This window comes from Pezoporus flaviventris, unplaced genomic scaffold, assembly GCF_033815535.1.
Source record: "Pezoporus flaviventris isolate CSIRO_AGI_PZ_B2104156 unplaced genomic scaffold, CSIRO_AGI_Pfla_v1 ptg000154l, whole genome shotgun sequence".
In the NCBI taxonomy this organism is placed as follows: Eukaryota; Metazoa; Chordata; class Aves; order Psittaciformes; family Psittacidae; genus Pezoporus; species Pezoporus flaviventris.
The window spans coordinates 1226023-1247142 of NW_026892702.1; the positions used below are offsets into that span (position 1 = coordinate 1226023).

A 21120-nucleotide genomic window follows, 5' to 3' on the forward strand; every position below is an offset into this window, starting at 1 on the left:
CAGACTGCAAGGACCACAGGTCCCAGCAGAGGGTGTTATTTTGATGCACACAAACTGAATCAAGCCCAGCGAAGCCCTCCTGCAGTGCCTGTGGACTGTGCCTCCACTGACCAAGGCAGGAGCCATGCAGTGCAGTGTCCTGTACATCACAGGCCACACAGTCCTGCAGAACCATCTTTTGCTTCCCCACTGACTTCTCCTTCTAGTTTGGGTGTCAAAACAGTACTCACCATCCACGGCGTGCAGGTCTCTGTGCTCTTGGAAGCAGCTATAGTATTTATATTTTTTCCCACAAATGTCACACGTGTACCTAAAATTGTCTGTAGGAAGAAGAAAACAGTGACTTTAGAAACTGAGGTGAAAGGCAGCACTCCAGTCAACGCTGCTCAGCCAGACTCCGCCATGCACTTACACTCATCCCCACATGCTTCTGTCAAATCTCTATGGCACAGAGACCACCACTGCTTCAGAACGTCCCCTGAATGTCCCACATTCTATGGCTCAGGGCATATTCTGATTTGTTATGTCCTACTGAGGCAGCTCTACTCTCCAGCACAGCTTCCAGAAGACCTCACAGCAGTGAAGACACAGAGCAGCAGGCCCTGCTGAAACCTCCTTTGGAAGTTCCAAGGCTATAGTAAGCAAGTGCTTGTCAGGATGGGGACAAACTGAGAGAACTAAAGACAGAGTCATGATACAAGCTGTTAGAAGTGAAAGTCTTAATAGGCCAACTACAGCATGGACTGGATGCGCCCACATGCTCAACTCTACACTTGGTTCTCACTGCTGCTGCTTACTGGTTACTAACTGCATCCAAGATCCTGTATGGACACATAACAAACTAAACCCAGAGACCAAACCAGCAATCCAAACCACACAAGACAGGTAAGATGCTCAGTGAACAGGAGGACTGGCAGAGACTGGTTTCATCTGTGTTTGTGCCCTAGACCCCTCCCTTCACCCCACCAACAACAGCCCCCTTCACCACAGGTGGGAGGGAAAGAGATGCAGAAAAGCTCAAGATGCTCATGAATTCTGGGGACAGTGAATGTCTTTGGCTCAGCTACTGGATCAGAGTAAGAGGAAAGTTTCACTTGTCAGCACAGTGGGGTTTCTCCATCTTCTGATGTCTGACACACATGTTGGGGTACAACCTGACAGACCTAAGCAGTCACCCCATCACAACCTGCAGCACTGTCCTGTCAGCCAGCTGCAGTAGCTGATGGGTTGTGTGCTACCAGTCCACCGCAATTCAAGTGAAACACATCAGCTTGTGTAGCCACAAAGGATCTGGAAATGAATGTGGTTTACTTCTCCACAGGAGCAGGCTAGGAGGTACCCAGCAGCTGAGCTGGGTGCCATCGAGCTCCCTGCAGTAGCTCAGCTGTCTGTATTCATGTCTTAATGCCATTAGCAAAGTTAAAGCCTTGTTTCTACCTCCTCCATACTGTGTTCAAACACACCACAGTTCGCACATTAAGCTTTCATTTTACTTCTTAATCTTTTTAGTTTTGAAAAAAATAACTCTTTTAAGCTGCTATGCCTTGTAAGTCTGTACACACTTGGGCTCACACTGCAGTCCCTCAGCACATGGGGTTTCAACACTAAACCAGAGAATCACCTCCTGCTCTTTATTCTGCTGGGCAGAAGGAAAGTAGAAGCTATAGATACCTATAAGAGAAAAATGGCAACTATTAAATAGCTGGGCACTGGAAGTTTACCCCCGCTACCAGAAACTATTTGTATCTTAATCAGAGCACAGCAGTGCTGAGCTAAACCTAAGGGAGTTTTAAAAGCCTGGGCTGAGCAAGCAAGACAGAGCTCAGGCATGTATACAGACATGAAAAGGAACTGCTGCTTCAGCCAGCGCTTAAGGCAGAGCAGAAGCAGCAAAACATGACTGTGAGAACATTCAAGTGATGAAAGCACTGGTGGGTCACATTTAACTATGTTTCATTATATTATCTTATGCAGTGTCCTTCTGTGGTCATACAACAGCCTGAGGTTCTCAATTTGCCCTGGACCCTTTCTAACAACAAAGAGTCTGTAATGATCATGAGTGAAGAGCTGTGTATCTGTTGCAAAAAAAAAAAACAATTATTAGCAGGGAAAATTCTTATCATGTCATCAGTAATCAGCCCCACATCACTGGATGTCCCCAAGACACAAGCCAGCCTCCTGTCTGAAGTGTAATGAGCCATGTAGTAGATGAACTGGAGGAAGGAAACTATTATGGCCTTAATTTGGAGTAAAAGTGCTCAATAAATAAGGATATTTGTTAGAACAGAAGAAAACTGAAAGCTAGAGGCACATCACAAACAGGCATGGCTGGGTGTAGTGTCTGTAACCCAGGAATGACTGTGGGAAACCCACTGTCAGGAGCAGAGTCCACGTGCTAGGTAGGATCACATCCCTCCCTGGGCAGCATGGGGAAATGAAAACATGACAAGTGCAACAGCGTACCCCAACAGGGCTTTGCTTGGTTTGTTAGGGAAGAGTTTTCCCAGAGGAAGAATGACCTCCAGAGGTTCTAGTGAAACAAGTCCTTAGGAGAAGTAAGGATTTGTTCCAGCTGGTATTGGCACTAATCTCTTCCTCAGCGATTTCAAGGAGATAAACCTCAGCAAAGGCTGCCAAGTCTCAGGTTTACAGAGAATTCAGAAGTCCCAGAGGACTGCCCATGTGGAGCTTCACCCTCTCTGAACACCAGCTTCTTCCAGGGCTGCAGCCCAGTGCCAGACTTCTTACCCAATAAAGCTGTCTTTGCTGACAGCATCCAATGCTTCCAGTGCTGTTCTTAGCAAGAAACTCACTGAGCAGCATTAGCCTGTGTACTACTGCTTCTCCTGCTCTGGTTGTAACTACCAAGGTAGGCTCCAGCTGGGACACAATCCCCAGTGTATGCAACAACAGAGCTGTCAATGGGAAGAGCTACAAGGGACACCAAGCAGTCAGGGATGCCTGCAAGGCCATTGCAAACTCCCCACCCCTGAACATCTGAAGAGGTGGCACCAGACAGAGCCAAACTAACGCTGCTTAAGCAGATCTACTCAGAATCAAGATCTCTCCTATCACCAGGTAGACATTAACACTGTGCAGCTCCACCAAACCAGGAAGATACCAACAGGTACTATTAGGATTTCAGGAAAAGTATAGGGAAAGATACAACTGAGCCCACTAGCACAGAGGTTTAGTGCTGTCCCTTACTCGTATTCAGGCTGCTGCCTGCAGAACATTCTGTTGTCCTGCAGAACATATTCCTGCTGCAAGCTGAGCAATCATTGGATTATCCTGCTGCAAACCCAGAGTTTCAAAATCACAGAATCCCAGCCTGGTTTGGGTTGAAAGGGACCTTAAAGCTCCTCCAGCTCCAACCCCTGCCACGAGCAGGGACACCTTCCACTAGAGCAGTTTGCTCCAAGCCCCTGTGTCCAACCTGCCCTTGAACACTGCCAGGGATGAGGCAGCCACAGCTCCTCTGGGCACCCTGTGTCAGTGCCTCAGCACCCTCACAGGGAAGAATTCTTCCTGATGTGCTTAAAAGATGTTTAGTTAAAAGCCAGCCTCCAGTAAATATCATTCCTCCTTCATGCTCATGAATCCTTCCAAGGGGAACAATGACTGCAGAAGAGGTCTAAGGAGTAATGCTGTTATATATGTAGTCAGGTCACACTTAATCTCGTGAAACCCACGTACACACATCAGCATCACCTCTTACTAGGAAGAAAGGCCACCAGCAGCCTTGTTACAAGGCAATCCTCAGATATAAAGGACTGACATGCTGAGATGAGGTAGGTTTTTCAAGTACCCCAAGAAACACCTCCCTGGGACCTGAATGCGTTTCTGACCACTCTGCTTGCAGTGCACCTCCAGTGAAAGACAGGGAATGTGCTGCTCTCTTCTGCCTGTCTCCAGGGGCTCTGTGGTGCTGCCTGTCTCCCGCAGTGACTGGCAGCTGCTGAAGCACCCTGCATGCACTTCAGTTTGGCAGGAAATAGGGCAGAGAACACATGCCCAACAGTGGCAGGCAGAAAAGGCTTCTTTCCTTAGGGCATCTGGCCCAGGGCCTCAGCAGATTTTGCTCTAGAAGTCCAGGAAGGCAATGCCAGCAATCAGAAATCTAATGAAAGGTTGGGACTTCTGTATCAAAGCTAAAAATACAGATCCCCGATCCCACCCTCAACAAGTGCAGGAATCTGAGACCACAAAATCTGGGTACAAACCAGTTTCCACTGGGCTCCAACAGCTCTGCCCAGCATCCCAGAAACCCATACTGGAAACAGTTACATACATCATCCAGATGATCTCCCTGCAATGATAGCATCACATCCCGTTCAAGGTCCAGTGGGATGGGGTCTCCACACAGCAGGATGTGGGAGCTCCTTCCGGAATTCTCCAAGGTGAAGAACAATATTCACCTCATCCACAATTCATACTGACCTTTCAAAGGCAAGAAGTCACAAAAGCTACCTGACAGAGGAGCTCTCATGGCAGCTAGGCACTTTGCAGATACTCCTGCATCCTGAGTGATCTGACTCTCACTGAGCACTGCAGAAATAGCTGTCTGGGAGGGACAGCCTCCAGATGTGGGAGGGCAAAGCTGCTGAATGCAAACAGATTGCAACATGCTGAATTACTCCTAAAATCCAGCAGAGTTCCAGGACCCAGGCAACGAAAAAGCAGCAAAATTAAAAAGAGAAGGCAGCCTGAACAGCACTGCTGGTCCTGTTCCATGGTCCTGGTGACACCTTACACCAGAGGAAGTAACAAAACTTCAGGAATTCCATGTTCCTGGCTCACCTTGGGAAACAAGGCTTCCCAAACAGTTCATAAAGTCCAGCAGCAGCATCTCTGAAAGGGGAGGTGGTGGATGTTTTGCAGTTAAGCCCACTGCAATACATTTACCTGTCATCTCTCTGGATGAGGTTGTGATGTTTCTCCCCCCAGATAGGCTTTCTGAGTAAGGCTTATGTGACCAAGAAGTATCAGCATCATCCCTCCAGCCATGGCCAGTGGGTCACAGGACAGTCCATGAGATGCTCTGATGCTCAGTTTCACATTCCTTCCACCAATTCCTGAAAACCTGCTGGAGTCCTGCTGGTGATAAACCCAGAGGGCTGGAGCTGGTCAGTAGCAGAGCGTGAAAAAGGCATCATCTTTCCTGTGATGTCTCACTGGAAGGAACCAGGAGCAGCTCCAGCACTCTTCAGTAACAGCCAAAGCCACCACAACTAAAGGAACAGGAGAGGCTGGCACGTCCTGAGAGATGTGCTGCACACTTGCCACAGGGAAACACCTTTGGGAGCTGTGTCCCAAGCACAGCCTACCTGAGCAGTGCCCCCAAAGACCCAGAGTGCAGCCACTGCTTCCTTACAACACAGCAGGGGGAAAAGAACATCTGGGACCCTCACTTGTTTCTGTGGATTCCACCCAGGGCAGCACAAAGACAGCTCTGGAGAGACGCTTCTTCTCCCTTTCCGCAGCCAGAGGGGCACCTAGATGGAAAGGAACATATTTATGGCTTCCTAAGCTAGCAGGATATTCCCCGCGCAGGTTCATGGACGATTCCCTTGACCCAAGCTTTTGGCATCTTTAGGGGCTTCCTTTTAAATGCCAGGCTGGCAGCTGGGGAGAGGCAGAATGCAAGTTTGCAGACAGAGAACTTGCTGCCTGCAGACCTCCATCTACTCCTCATTCAAACTGTTCTTGCACGGAAGCTACAACTACATTTACAGCCAAGGAGAGAGCTGCCAGTAAAATCAGCTGCAATCGACGTCAGAGCTCAACTTAAAGGTGTCTAATGGCCAAATTCCTTGAAAAGGGAGCAGGACTGAGCCCAAAGTCAGCAGCAAGCCTGTAAGAGGATTAAATTCTCCTGAGTTACATTAGTAAGGATCAAATAATAATAAAATCCAGAAACCTGGAAAGGACAGAAACCCTCACACACAAAGGCACAAGCCAGCTCCTAAGTGGGGGTTAGGAAAAAACTTTCACTGTGGGCAAACCATTCCACGATCACTCATTTCACGATCATTTACTTCCTTCCCACAAACACTTGGCATTTTTCAGGAACACAGGAGACATCTAGGAAGACACTGGCTTAACCCTTAACCTAGCATGGTGCTTCTCCCAGGCTTCATGAAGGAGGTTCCTCGGGCTGCAAACTACCAAACCAAGAACAATGTCATCCCAAACCCTCACAGAGGAGCCAAAGCCCTTGAAATTAGCCTTTTTTTCCATAGTGCAAGATGTCAGCTCACCTGCAGGCTGGCAAAGGGGAAAATGGGAGGTGAGAGGGCACGGAGCCACAGGTTGTGCTTGGTTTCCTGCTGAAGCACTTCAGAGCTGAGTCCCAGCTCCTCAGAAGAGCTGTTACAGATGTATTTGGTAGCTACAGGATAGACTTTACCTTGCAGCACTTTGAAGCTGCTTTCAAGTAGGTAGCCAGTGAATATGAATTCTGTGATACATCATCCAAACCACATTGAGGCTGAATCACATAATCCCAGCCTGGTTTGGGTTGAAGGGACCTTAGAGCTCATCCAGTTCCAACCCCTGCCACGGGCAGGGACACCTTCCACTAGAGCAGCTTGCTCCAAGCCCCTGTGTCCAACCTGGCCTTGAACACTGCCAGGGATGGGGCAGTGTCGTGGTTTAAGCACAGCTGATAACCCAGAACCATGCAGCCGCTCTCTCACTCCCCCCACCTTTCCTCCCCCCACTCCCGGAGGGATGGGGAGGGGAATCGAAAGAATGTAAATCCCATGGCCTGAGATAAGAGCAGCCCAGTAACTAAGGTTTAACACAAACCACTACTGCTACCACCAATAATAATAAGGGAAATAACAAGGGAAGAGAATACAACCACTCACCACCCGCCGACCGATACCCAGCCGGACCCGAGCAGTGACCCAGCCCTTATGGGTAACTGCCCCCAGTTTGTATACTGGGCATGACCTGCTGTGGTATGGAATACCCCTTTGGCTAGTCTGCGTCAGGTGTCCTCTTTCTGCTTCCTCCTGGCTTCCCTCCTCCCTGGCAGAGCATGAGACTCACAAAGTCCCTGGTCAGACTAAATATTACTGAGCAGCAACTAAAAACATCGGTGTTATCAGCACTGTTCCCAGGCTGAAAGTCAAAAACACAGCACTGCACCAGCTACTAAGGAGGAGAAAAATGACTGCTACTGCTGAACCCGGGACAGGCAGCCACAGCTTCTCTGGGCACCCTGTGCCAGCGCCTCAGCACCCTCACAGGGAAGAGCTTCTGCCTAAGAGCTCACCTCAGTCTCCCCTCTGGCAGGTTAAAGCCATTCCACTTGGCCTGTCCCTACAGGCCCTTGTCCCAAGCCCCTCTCCAGCTTTCCTGCAGCCCCTTCAGGCACTGGAGCTGCTCTAAGGTCTCCCCTTCAGGAGCCTTCTCTTCTCCAGGCTGACCCAGCCCAGCTCTCTCAGCCTGGCTCCAGAGCAGAGCTGCTCCAGCCCTCGCAGCATCTCCATGGCCTCCTCTGGACTCCTTCAGGCAGGTCCACAGAACAGTGGAGACGTAAATTCAGACCATTCAGGGCTGGATGCAAGCCCTCCAGGTTTGGAACTTTGATGCCAGACTAGTAGGAACTTACACACAGAGGAGACTACCCTGAATTAATTTCTGAAGGACAGCCCCTTGTTCATAATAATTTGATGATCACAAACTGTAATTATGGGGAAAAGGTGCTTTGGAAACTACTCACTGGAAGCTGAGAGAAAAAAGACTTTCTAAGTGTTCTTAGCACCAATGAATTTCCTTCTCCCAGTTAATCATATATTAAAGTTAAATCCAAACAGACAGCAAACATCAGCTCTTTAAAGCAAAAATATTATGGTGGTTTGTGATCATCCCAGAAACCAGCATTGTGAACCAGGATATTCAGACTCCAGACAATATAATTAATGCCAGCAGACCTAGTTTCACACTTCTTCATTCTGCTGTCACTTCAAGGCGGTGGTTGATTCTTTTCTCTTCAGATTGCAACTAAATGTAAGTTAAAGAAAAGAGGATGGTAAGGTGCTACTACTGCAATTTGACAATGAACAGCCTCAAGCTTGCATAATTAAACAAAGGGGTATATCATACACACCTAACTTGTTGATGTTGGAAGACATATCTTTTATGCCAATCAGGATGCTGAATCTCAGTCTTCAGTGAAAAACTCAGTTGAGCCACACTCAGTTATACACAACACACAATAAAAGGCATTTTATTTTAACCTCCTTTTGGTTTTGGCTGGGAACACACTACTTCCCTGCTTCCCAACTCTTTAGATTAAAGGATGTAGCCCTGAGAGTTTCATGAAGGAAAAGCAAACATCATCTTGACTTTTTCCTACTCATCCGTCTCTCTCACTCACATGGAATATCACTGCCTAGTTTCCAAAGTGGAAAGGGAAAGTGACAGTGAAATGACTGAGCAGCAATGACGAAGAGATCCTGGCTCCACATATCATAGAACCATGGAATGATCTGGATTGAAGGGACCTAAAAGCTCACCCAGTTCCAACCCCTGCCACGGGCAGGGACACCTTTCACTAGAGCAGCTTGCTCCCAGCCCCTGTGTCCAACCTGGCCTTGAACACTGCCAGGGATGGGGCAGCCACAGCTTCTCTGGGCACCCTGTGCCAGTGTCTCAGCACTTTCGTAAAGAACAAGATCAAATTAAAGTAAGGTAGGAAGGATGCAGAACACTCCCCTCTACAATTCCCCAAGATAAACAAGAACTCAAACATTTTTGCTCAGCTTGAAAAGAAGCTGCCTTCAGAAGGTGAACCTCACACTGCCCTGACTTTCCTGGTTATTAACATCCTTAAGAAGGATGCAAATCCTTCTGCAAATCCTGAGAACTTCAATGCTTAAAATGCTGAAAGTATTCCTTGTTTGTGTGCTATTCAGGTTCAAAGTTGTTGAAATGCCAACTAGCAGCTCAACAGACAAAGCGTCAGTTGAAAGAACATACTATTATAATAGTATATATAGGAATACTCCTGGTGCTGCTCTTTGGACACATTTTCTGTTGTTAAATTTCAGCCCGTGTTGGAAGCAGGAAACAGTATCCCTAACACATGGTGTATTTCTGTCTTCAATAAAGCTATCCTGGCGTTGTCAAGACAAACTGACTAACGATCAGGCCAGTCTGGGATTACTAAAATTAATATCCTTTTTTATTTGGATAAATATATTTCTCCATCAATTTTCCTGCTTAGGAACTCCGTAAGAGATCTGTTGCCAAGTATTAACATCCAGATGTCTGTAAACGTGGTTTATTTGGTCAGTATATGGGAAAGGGATGGAAATTTCATTTTTATGGGTGTATCAGCAATTTACTGTGTAAGATCATGTGAAAATCATAGATTTATAGATAACTTGCAAGTCTCCCTCTCTAAAACCTTGGATTAAAACTGCATACAGAGAAACTGCTCCTCTCCAGAGCTACAGAACTGCAGGACTTGCATGAACACCAACACCTCCAGCATGATCATGTGTACATTATGCCTCTGAGCACATCTGATGTGGTTATGAGGCAAGACTCCCAAAGTGAGAACATCCAGAAAAAGCCCTTAGTGTAACAGTTATGTCAGAAGAGCAACTTCAAACTGACCCTATTAAAACAGAGGTCCCGGAACCATTACTTACTTCACCCGGCCTCAAAAGAATAGATGTTGATGTGAAGGTGCTGGATCAGAACTAACAAACCCCAGCTGAGAAAGGTGAAGGGAATGGATCTCCTCTGTCACAGGAAACCTGAGAATCCACAGAGACAAACTCTCACCTATTCCAGCCTTGTGAGGGTCTCAGAGAAGTAGAATGGAGGAGCAAGCCAGGAGTAACCCGTGTGTTTGGGTGCAGTGGACAGCACTGCACCTTACCAAAAAGGTCTTGGTCCGGGGGAGAATGAATGACCCCAGAGCTGCAAAGAAACGTGCTTTTGTGAAAGACAACAACTCCAGCACTGAAGAAACGTTTAAGGTCAAAACTTCTTCACACTGTAAATCCCATAACTACATTTCTTATTATTTTCTTAATGTTCTCTTCCTGCACCAAAATTTATCGCACTTGGTCTCAGCCCACTGGTCATTTAAATTTGAAGACAAACATATTCATCTACTTGCTAGGCAAATGGGAATCTAAAGAGACTTTACCTACTTAAAATGCAAGTGCGTTAGAAAAATAAAATCCATTTTTATTGCTCTCCCCAAGGAACAAGAGAATTATTAAGTAAGAACATTGGAAAAACTAATCACAACTGGTAAATGACTAATGGTTCACTGTGGTATGTGCATGTGGGTGTGCTCACACACAGAGCATTCACAGCTGGGTTTTAACTGTGTAAGGCATTGGAAGTTTTATCAAGCACAACAGTGGAACTTGCCATTTGCTGCTCTGGAACTCCCAAAAAAGTAAAAGCTAAGAAACTTACTTTGAGGAAACAGTAAAGCTGCAAATTTGAAGATTTAAAATTAATGGAGAAATGGTGATGCCAAAGGTTCTCCCTGAACCCTAAATACCCACCATTGAACCACTTCCAGACCTGTCCCTCATTAGTCAGAGCCTAACCCTGACATCACAATACCCTGTATGTAGAAGGTCCAAGAAAAAGGCAAGAAAACCTTAACTTTGAATATATTAATCTCATGGTTTAAATTCACAACCCCCAAACTGGTTTTGCACATGCAAAGCATTATCACTGCCCCTCCTCAGCTAATGCTGGCACAGCACAGCCTGGCCCACATCCAGCTCCTAACCTTACACTGGTTTTGCAAAGAAATTCCCTCTTCAGCTGAACTTCCTCATGCTCATCAGAGCCCAAAGGGAAAGATGTTTTTAAAAGATAAACCCATCATTTCTTATTTATAGGGTTGTGAAATATTTATTGTGTGCTCCAGTTTGGAAAAAAAAATATATTGCCATTTTCTTCTTTGCCTTGTAAAGAAATAATGTCACCCAGTAGAGACACAGGCTCCTTGAGGTCACTGGCCTGTATTCAGGTGATGGTTTGAATGCATTTGGCTGAGAAAAACATTCTGTTCGCAGCCTACAACCTCCTCAGACCCACATGAAACTGTCCCCCCACCACTGAATATCCCATCTTAGGCCAGCACCCAGCTACCACCTAGCACACACTAAGCAAGTATGACACTGCTATGAATGAGGAAGGAGAAAACAAAGCTCTCAGATCCTATGACAGCACAGCTGTATTTCATTTTCAAAAGATGCGTGTGCACTGCCAAGGCCAGCACTAACCCACGGCACTGAGGGCCTCTTGTACATGGTTTGTGAACACTGCCCTGGCCCTGCTGCCACACTGGTGCTGATACAGGCTAGGATGCTGGTGGCCTTCTTGGCTGCCTGGGCACAAGCTGCTCATGTTCAGCTCCGTCAATCAGCAACCCCAGGTCCTTTTCCATGAGCAGCTTTCCAGCCACTCTTCCCAAGGCTGGAGTTGCTGTGCCCCAAGTACGGTGGACCCAGCTCTTTGCTGCTTCACCACACCTAGGTAACTCTATCAGAGGGACTGAAATTCTGGCAAAGAGAAATGACTCAGACATCTTAAGACACCCACCAGAAAACTGCGCCACAGTGTGTTAGCTTCAGAACGCTGGATGGGCTGGCAATGTCCCCAGCAGCCAGCTCTGTTGCACCATGGCCATGTACTTCCCTCTAGGCCACGGCAAAGCCTGAGCTCAGAGTCAAGCTCTGAGCCAGGGATGGTGACAGCACCAACCTAGTCAAAACCCAAGAGAGACTGGGTCGTCCTGCCTGCTTCATCACGTACATAGCAGGGACTGGAGTACCTCTTCTGAGGATCATTTTAGTGCCTCTTTTATAAGGAGCTACCCTTAAGAGCAGTTATTTTTCACTCTGTGGCACTGCAGCAGATACTGTGCATCCCTGCCTTCCTTCTTCCCTCAGTGAAGCACGGCTGAAATTTGCCTTTGTCAGTGGGAGACCAGAGGGAGCTGCAGGGCATGGGAGCTACTGCCCCAGGGCTCAGCTCTGTGGCTGTGCTCTGCCAGCTACCACCCACCCCTGCTCCACAGGTGGGTCCTGCCCGGGGGCACAATGGGGGGCTCCAGTGTGGGGTATGACACTGCTGACCATGGCTTGGACATAGCCCCTCTTCCATCAGTACTGCTGCTGTCCACAGCCTTGCCTCAGACACTGTGACTGGTGCGCATCCATGGCTCTGCTACTTCCCACAGCCCCTTCTCCCAGTGCCCAGTCATGAGATCACCAAGGGATCTGTAAATCATTATTTTCCTGATGAACACAGTTTCCTGTTCCCTTCAAAGGGCGACATGGAGCAAGTCCTGCCTCCTCCCAGGAGACATTCAGCCAGGACACTCTTTAGTGCCAGAACTTCCCACCCCCTCCAGAAAAACTTCACACCACAATGGTCTGAGAAGAGCTGTTCATGGGGGCATGTGGAGGTGACATTACATTATCACACAGGACCCCAAGACCACTTTGTGCCCCTGCTGCAACCTGATACAAGAGGATGGTCTGAAATATCTGGTGCATGTCATCACCTGTGAAACGGTACTACTGATTCTCAATTCCATTTCACTTTCAGTCATTTGCTAACTGGGAGAAGAGGCTCCAACACAACAGAAAGGACAACAGAGACAAAGGAAAACCAGGCCATGCTATGTGGGATCAGTCTGGGGATTCCATGGGATCTGGTCCAGGAGTTTTCAATCCATGCAGCTGGCCACAGCGAGCTTAAACGTGCTATGGAAGTTGCTCCCACTGATGTCAGAATCTAAGGCACAAGTGAAGGAGGCTGGCAGGAGCTGCCAAGCCAAGGCTGGTCTGAGCTTGCATACAGGATTTGTACTCTGGGCTCCCAGGGATCTCCCAGATGATGGAGTCCACTGAAGAGCTGGGCAGCAGTAACCTGCTGGCAGCACCGCACAGGTCTGCTTTTCAGGAACAGCACAAAATCCAGCTTTGCCCTGAACAGAACCGCATGTACACAAAAGCAGGAGATGGAGACAGAAGGAATAGGATCTAGCAGAAAACAACCATTAGTGGTCTTCCAGGAACTGCCACTGAATTGCCATAGTAACAAACTGTGCCACCACTGGGAATGAAAGCAAGCGGAGCACTGGAAGTGGCTTGTTTCAGTGAGGCTGTTTTGTCTTCCTGCACGTCACAGAGTAACTGGCTGGTGGCATTGCCCAGCCTAACAGAGCAGGCTTCACACTCATAGCTAGGACTGTCTGTGAGTACTAGCTGTGACTACAACTTGCTTGTCATGGTACTCAAAACTGTTACCAGGGCAAAAGAACAGAGCAAACCACACTGTCAGCAACCTCCCCTGAACTCAGCCAACTCCACTGGCATGCTGGAGATGAATTCAAGGCTCCTGAAATCATCTCTTTCTGAGCCTTCCCACTTTCAGCAACATTTTAAGTCAAATTTCCAGGAATGGCAAGACTCTTCCTCACAATACTAATCACCATGAGGGTCAGGACTTCTCCCTGAGAAGAGGAACACTTACTAAGTCTCTAATAGCAAACCAGACACTCATGAAGTTAATACACCAGCTGTACTTAGACACCTTCAGCTTTTAGCAACTTTTCCCTTCCCATTTTCCTGTGCATTTGTTTTCTGTTTCCTTCCACAGGGCACAGACATGACTCCAACAGCGCAAGACTGCACCCAGCAGAGAGGGACTGGGCTGCAAAAGCCTGATCCTGGACACTTGTGCTTTCTTCCTCGGCCACTCGCCTGCTGGTTGCCTCTGGCAAGTCTCCTTCTTCCCATCCTGCTGCTTCCTGGCCTGCCTGCAGAATACCAACTGCTCTGGAAGTGATCCGAGGCTCATCTAGGAAAAGGCTTAGAAGTACTATGGACTTGTAGCATTATTTGGTATTTTGAAAACAGGTACTAAAAGGCCACTGGTAGCTGAAACTAAGCAAGCGCCATATTAAGTTGCCAGAGTAACTGTAATTCTGCCCTAGGCTGATCCAAAGAAGCAGAGAAACCATCACAAAAAGCAGTAATGAGCAAAGAGACAAAGTGCTTACACACTGACAGGTGAAATAAGATTTCATGGGCAACCACAAAATTCACAGTCTAACTCTGTGCTCTGCAAGCCAGTCATGGCTATATGGGAGATGTTCTTGTACTTAAGTTCCTCCTTCCTAGAGAGGAGAACAAGAATACCACCAAATTCCAATAGTGTCAATATTACAATCCATAATCCACCAGCACAGCCCTTGTCTCCAGAGCCATGGTAGCCTGTTTCCAGATCTGTAACTCTGTGGAAGTCCCTACTCCCCTCTGCCTCCTGGGGATGAGAACAGAGCCAAGCTACCAGCACAGAGACCATCCTGGTTCTCTTCCTAACCCAACCACAGCTCCCAGCTACAGGCACTGCCATGGGTACAAGTGCTGAGCATGGGTACAACACTGGCACCAGCCCTGCTCTGCAAAATGTTGTCCCCAAACTGTGACACGTGCACTGAACAGCACCCACTGAAGGCACCCTGCTTCATGACCCAGCACTGTGCAAGTAGCTGCTCACCTCAGAGGTGTTGCTCCCCTAGCAGTGTCCCTGGCCCACGGTCCCTGCTCTGGACCCTGTTTGCAGGGGTTTCCTTAGGCCTCTGTCACGTTGCCAGGAATGCCCTGTGGTATGTGAGCAGCAGGAGGGAGGCTGGGTTTCCAAAGTCTGTACCTCCCCTGCACATGACTGGAATTTTCATGAAGAACAATGGCGCAGATCTAGCCCAAACACCTTCTTCCTGAGGACTTCCAGACTTCATTAGGGACTGCAGTGATCGGACAAGGGGTAATGGGTTAAAACTTAAACAGGGCAAGTTTAGACTGGATATAAGGAGGAAACTCTTTCCTGTTAGGGTGGTGAGGCACTGGAATGGGTTGCCCAGGGAAGTTGTGAATGCTCCATGCCTGGCAGTGCGCAAGGCCAGGTTGGACAGAGCCTTGGGTGCCATGGTTTAGTGTGAGGTGTCCCTGCCCATGATAGGGGGGCTGGAACTTGATGATCTTAAGGTCCTTTCCAACCCTAACTATTCTATGATTCTATGAGCAACTCAGAAAAGATGGCCAGCCTCTTCTACAGGAAGAGCCGGTGACCCCGATGTCAAACTGGCCATCCCTGCCTAGGAAAAGTATCACACAGAAAGCTTCTTTCAAAATGACTCTCCTCCCTTCCTCCTCCCTGCCAGTCAAAGTTGGTAGCACTTAGACAAGCCTTTTTATTAGCACATTAGCACTGTGGGTTGCATTGTTCTCTTCTCTCTACATGTGGTTATTCTGGTCTTAGACCCTGAGCCAAGGCTAGAAAAGTACCTCCCAAAGCCAGTTAACTATGTCCCCATGAGCACATCCCCTCCTCAACACCGAAGATCTGTGTCCCTTCAGGAATGGATAAAAAGGAATAAAAAGGGTGAGGGCCAGAGACACGGTCTATAGACTATATGGCTGAAAATAACCAAGTGCAAGTTTTTCCTCAAGGGAGTCTTCAAAGTGCCTTCTCAGCTGGAAAGTCCAAACACCACTGTCTCCTCTTTAAGCAGGCAGCAAACAAACAACTGGCCTCAGCTGTGTCCCAGCCTCCCCCATGGCTCCCTTCTTTCCAAGCAAAAAGGCCAGGCCAGCCCTTTCCACAGCAGCCCCTTCTTAGCTAAACCCTGCAGACCTGGAGCATGGCACAACACAGCTTCACCCACCATGTCAGTAACTCATCCTCCCACCAGGCCCATTCCTCACTCACAGACCCAGCAGGGCAGGATGCAGACTTTGCCTTCCAAGAGCAAACAAGACCCAGGGAAGGCCAGGGAGCACCACACAGCAACTGCCACCAAACCTCAGATACTGCCATGACCATGCCAAGGTGCCCGTGCTGTGCTCTGCAGAGGCACCAGCAGAGATATGCCCTCACTTGACACACAAGGTTGCCTTCCCCACAACTTTTCGTGTGACCGGGGTGGAGCTGACTCCAAAAAGTCACCATGGAGAAAACTTGAAGAGCTTTTAAAACCCCGCAGTTCTAGTTAGTAAAATGCATGTCAAGGACCCACTGCTGGTCAAGGCAGCTCTTCATCCACACCAGTTTAGGATGGATGCAGGCTATGCCCTGGAGAGAAGCCCATGAGAGAAAACAAGATCTTGCTGTGTCCCTTAAATACAGAGACATTTTGGAAGAAGGCAGCAAACCATGTCTGCAGAGACCATGAACCTAGAGGTTCCCAATGAGATAGAAATAGCAGAGGAGGATCTGAACAATACAGACGTCTGTAATAGAAAGGGTGTAAACAGCCAAATCGGGTCGCAGAGGAATAGCAGGGGAGCAGCAGGCAAAATAAAAATAGCAGGAAAGGAAAGATAAATACAAAATTCCTAAAATATATGAGGAGTAAACAGACTGACAAGGAAACAAGAGAGCCATTGAGTGGGAAAAGGAGAAGAGCTGTGCAGAGGCAGCCAGGGTAGGCCAAGGATTCAACCCAGCCCCACAGGGGAAGGGAGGAAAGAAGGCAGCTGAGCTATTTCACTGCAGCAGCAAGGAGGGGAAGAGGAAGATGACTCGGCCAGGAAAATACAACCATCTGCACTCAGAACAGCAGCACTGGTGGAGCAGTTTCACCTTCACTCTGTGAAAGAGGTGACAGAGCCAGCCTGCTTCTCCACCAGAATGGATGCTGCGCTGGATCTTCCTTCCCCATCCCCACCACTCACCGCTTCCATGCTCTGGTGGCTTGGTCTTGCCTCCAGCTCTTTCAGCTAGATGAGAATATTTTGGGATAGCAATGAGAGTGGCAGGTAAAAAGTGATTCCTGCACAGGGAAAAGGGCCAGACTGGTACAACCCTGCATGAAGATGGAAGCAGCCCCTGCCTCTCTTAGTGCTCCCTGCTTCATCTCCACCACTACCATGGGGGCTTGCCTGAAGCCTGGTGCAAAGCAGCTGCTTATCACTGGTCCCTCCTAGAGTCTTGTTCTGTCTGTGCCTTTCCATTCTGCTCCATTCCCCAAGATCCAGCACCACAAAAGAGGCAGTTTCATCCACAGAAATCCTCCTATGGATTGACTGGAATGTCTTTGGGGTCTGCCCACACAGCAGGCATGAATCCTCCTGGTTTTTCTCCCTCTAACTCCTCATACCTCCCCCTGTCCTGTCTTTCTCAGCCAAACTAATTCCCACAACAGATAAGAAGCCAAAAAGCTGACTTATAGAAAAAAAAAAAACATTTCTGGCACATATGATACTGTGTCCAATGCCTAAATAAGAAGCCCAGGATGCACACAGCCTAGCCCAGAACCCAGCAGGGCTGAAAGCAAGGGGGCCAGGAGATGGGCCTGGAAAGGTTCAGGATAAGCAAAACACTGATGGAGCAGCAGAGCACCTGTAGAAAAAGAGACAACAACAGAGGGGACAGAAGCCTGGAAAGGTGTTTCCATTCCCTGCACGGGGCTGAGCACCCCATGGCACTGGGTCAACAGACAGGGCCCAACTGCAGAGCCCATCACCCCCCAGTGAGCACCAGGACAGGGCGCACACTGCGTGATGCTGGATGCTGCTGAGGTGTTCTGGCTCAGGGCTGCGGCTCTTCACCTGCAGTGAAGTCAGTCCTGCTTCCTTCTGCAGACAGGAAGCCAACGCTCCCCTGCTGACCCCAATGTTCACCTATCACACAAGAGGCCTGAAGCAGCAGCAGTTCTAATGAGGCTGTACTTTCTAATGATTATTTACTATTGATCTGACATTTTACACCCACCCAGGGTAAGTTCAGTGCTTCCAAGCTGCCTCCTGTAACCACCAAGGTTGGTAACTTACCTTTCCAATGGGAACCATGGCTCTCACCTAACACGATCATAGCAAAACCCAGGCCAGCCTGAGCTCTGCTCTGGCCTCCCGCTGCAAGCAGGGTCTGCTCCGAGCTCAGACCTGGTTACTCGGGACTTTACCCAGGCTGCTCTTGCAAACCACCAAGGATGCATTAGACACAACCGCTCTGACCAACCTGCTCCACAGCTCGGGGGAAAGCCTTCCCTTCCACACGCCCTCAGCCTCTCCTCTTTCCACTTTATGCCCTTGTTCTCCCACTCTCCCACCACTGGGAACTGCCCGGCCACGCACTCCCCATCACCCCCTCCCAGGGGCTGCCACTGCCTGGCCCTGGAGCCCCGAGGAGGGGCTGTGCTGAACCCGCTCCGGGTTACCAGGGCGGGGACCGCAGCTTTAGGGTTTAAACCGCCACCAGACTCCATCACCGCAGAGGCCGGCAGCACCCAGCGCCTCCCCTGCGGGTGGCGGCAGCCCCGCCGCGGGCCCTCTCCCCGCCCGCCGCCATCTCCGCGGAGAGGGCCGCCCTCTGCCGGCCGCGCCGCAGCCCCGCGCCCCGCCACATCCCCTGAGGGGACGGTGCCCGCGCCCGCCGCTCCCCCGCTACGCCCCCCCAGCGCCATGAGTACTTACTGCCTTGTGAGGCTCCTTCACCTGAGGCAGCTTCAGTGTCTGCAAAGAGAAAGAGCTGCACTTAGATCTGAAGGACGACTCTGCCCCGGCCGCGGCTCTTCTCTGCTATCGCAGCCCCCGACGCGCGGCCGAGCGGAGCCGCTGCCTCGGCCAAGAGGCACCGGCTCCCTCAGGGGCCGGCAGCTGCTCACAGCGCGGGCTGCCAAAGGCCGTGGTGGGCTCCGAACCGGACGGCTCAAGGCCCGCCTGTTGAAACGCGGCTGCCTGCGGCCCTTGAAGAGCCTCCAGGACCGGGCTCTCCTTTCCCACGCTGTCACAGGGGCCTGGACTCCAAACGGGAGGGCTCAAAGGGACGGCCCAACCCCTGCTCCGAGGATGCCCTAAAGAGGGTCTGAGGGGCGCGGGACGCGAGGGACTGCAGCATCGCCTCCCTGCTGTTCCCTGCAGCTCTGCCGCCATCCTCCTCCGGCCCCAGGCCGCTGGTGGTGCGCGTCCGAGCAGAGGGACCCTGACCACGGTGGGCACAGCCCGGCCTAATGCACCCCAACGGTCCCACTCAGCGGCGGAGCTCAGGACCATGACTTGTATCAGCTCCTGCTGACGACTCGAAATCGCTCATGTGCTCAATGCCTGGACAGGTGCTGTCAACCCAGGAAAGCAAGCATCCTGCTCCACTGCCGTGCCTCCCCTTCACTGCAGCGATGGCAAAGCCTCTGCTAGAGATGGGCCACAAGATCCTCCCCCCTGGGATATTCTACCCTGGTCTTCTTAAGGGGACATAGGAAAAGATGGGAGAAAAAGCTCCCTCCTCTGTAACACGTGGGACGGCAAGAAGCACTCAGTAAAGATCACATTCAAACCCTAAATGAGTGCAACAGGAAAAGCTGCAAGCTGGAAAACAAAACCCAGTGTTACAAGTCAAGGATCATAAGTGATTAGGATTTCCATGCCGTTTTGAAGTGTTTCATTTTCATCCTAAATTGCATATACTGTATGTCACATTATCTAATAACAGAACTACGTTTCAAAATATTCCATCTGTCTCTTGGAATCATGCTTGCATTGCTCTGGAAACCACAGCTGCAGAATGTCACAGCACTTCTGAATTTGAAGTCTGCAACCTTAAGTAATGAACAGTTTGCATTTAATTTCCTTATTTCTTAAAAATAACACAAAGAAATGATTGTGGGTTTGTGAATTTGTACATTTCTACTAGATTAACCTGCCTGATTAGATCACTTTTCCAGGCAACGATATTAATTTGGCACAAATTCACCAACTGCGGGGCCAGATCAGAAACCCTCAGCATCATATGTAAAACCTCGACAGTCAAAGCCCTGTATTTTTCCACAGCTGCTACTTGTTTGAATTACCACCTATCACTCAAGGAAAAAGCTCGCTCTGGCACAATGGAATTCTGCAAAATGCTGTCCTGGCATTCACAGACAACGACATAAATAAACCATAAGAAAGATGTACTATACATGCACCAGGCCATTTCTGTCATTTAAATAGCCTAAAAAGTACTTTGGTCAAACTTAACAAGATTCAAGCAATGCACAAAGGCTTAAGGAGCAGCCACTCCTGAACTGTGTTAAGAAATGGTGTTTCTCTTAGTCATAAGACAGACTAAAGTCTTCATGAATAAAAAAGAAACCCTTGAAAATCCCCTAACAGCCCACTCTAAATCACCTTTGGGCTGAGACCAAGTAATTACAGCTTTAAAACAAAAGACCAATTTCTGAGAAAGTTGCAAAAGTGAGAGAGAGTAGGGAGGCTGGCAGGGAAGCTGGAAACCAGGCGAGTTAACTCCTGTGGCTCAAGCCACTTTCTGCATCTCCTATAAAAACCTGCTGCAGGCTGGGAAATGTACACAATGAAAAAACAGATGCTTGGGATGCAGCAGGAAGGGCTCAGAACTCCCCAAATTCTACATTGGCACCCAAATGAAACCCAACTTTCTTGAGCTCAGAAACCCCAGCTCTCCTCAGGAATGGTTATCTCATGGTTAATTTTCAACTTCTCACCTCAAAATGATTTCAGTCACAGAACTGCTCCAACTGAGACTCCCAAAACGTCCACTTTGGAAAAATGCATTTTTCCACATTCACAATTTGAACGAGTCATCTTCCTTTTCATATTGTTGGGATCGGGCAGAATCTCGTTCTTGTTAAATATTAATCCAAAACTTTAAAAGTTAAACTTTGAGAAGTTTTTAACAAGTGGTTCAAGCAGAAACTTCACCTGGAGAACACAATCCTACAGTAGTGCACTCAGCAACTGTCATGAGTGATGATGGCACATCAACCCTCAGCCTGCACCCACATGCGGGAAGGTAACACAGAGCCAATCAGTTCAGAGGCAATGCAGCAAATAGCAATGTAAATAAATAACAGAGGGAAATAACTGGAGCAAAATCATCATTCAGCCCAGAGAAGCTTATCTGGGAACAGAGAACTTCCACCAATTATTAGGACAGAGGCGATATATCCTGCGAGGGTTAAACTTGAGCCTTGCTATTTTCTTTCATTGGCTTTCTGAAGAATTCTCCTCCTGGTAAAAAAAAAAATCTCCCCTGCTTGGCCTCAGCCCAGAGGTTTTTAAATTTACTGTTTGCAAGTCTAATGAAGTAATTTCA

At 48.8% G+C, this 21120-nt stretch overlaps 1 protein-coding gene across 6 annotated transcripts in view; it reads right to left on the reverse strand.

Moving 5' to 3' along the window:
- The window catches only part of ZNF618 (zinc finger protein 618), a 148286-nt gene that overhangs the window by 34597 nt on the left and 92569 nt on the right, over positions 1-21120 (reverse strand). For 3 of the 6 annotated variants that reach the window (XM_061479594.1, XM_061479593.1, XM_061479597.1), the window contains 3 exons: positions 18483-18521; positions 5412-5495; positions 231-320 (listed from right to left, as the gene is read on the reverse strand). In XM_061479594.1, the coding sequence (XP_061335578.1) occupies positions 231-320; positions 5412-5495; positions 18483-18521 (213 nt within the window). The remainder of the gene's footprint in view (positions 1-230; positions 321-5411; positions 5496-18482; positions 18522-21120) is intronic. The other 3 variants (XM_061479598.1, XM_061479596.1, XM_061479595.1) reach the window with 1 other exon arrangement.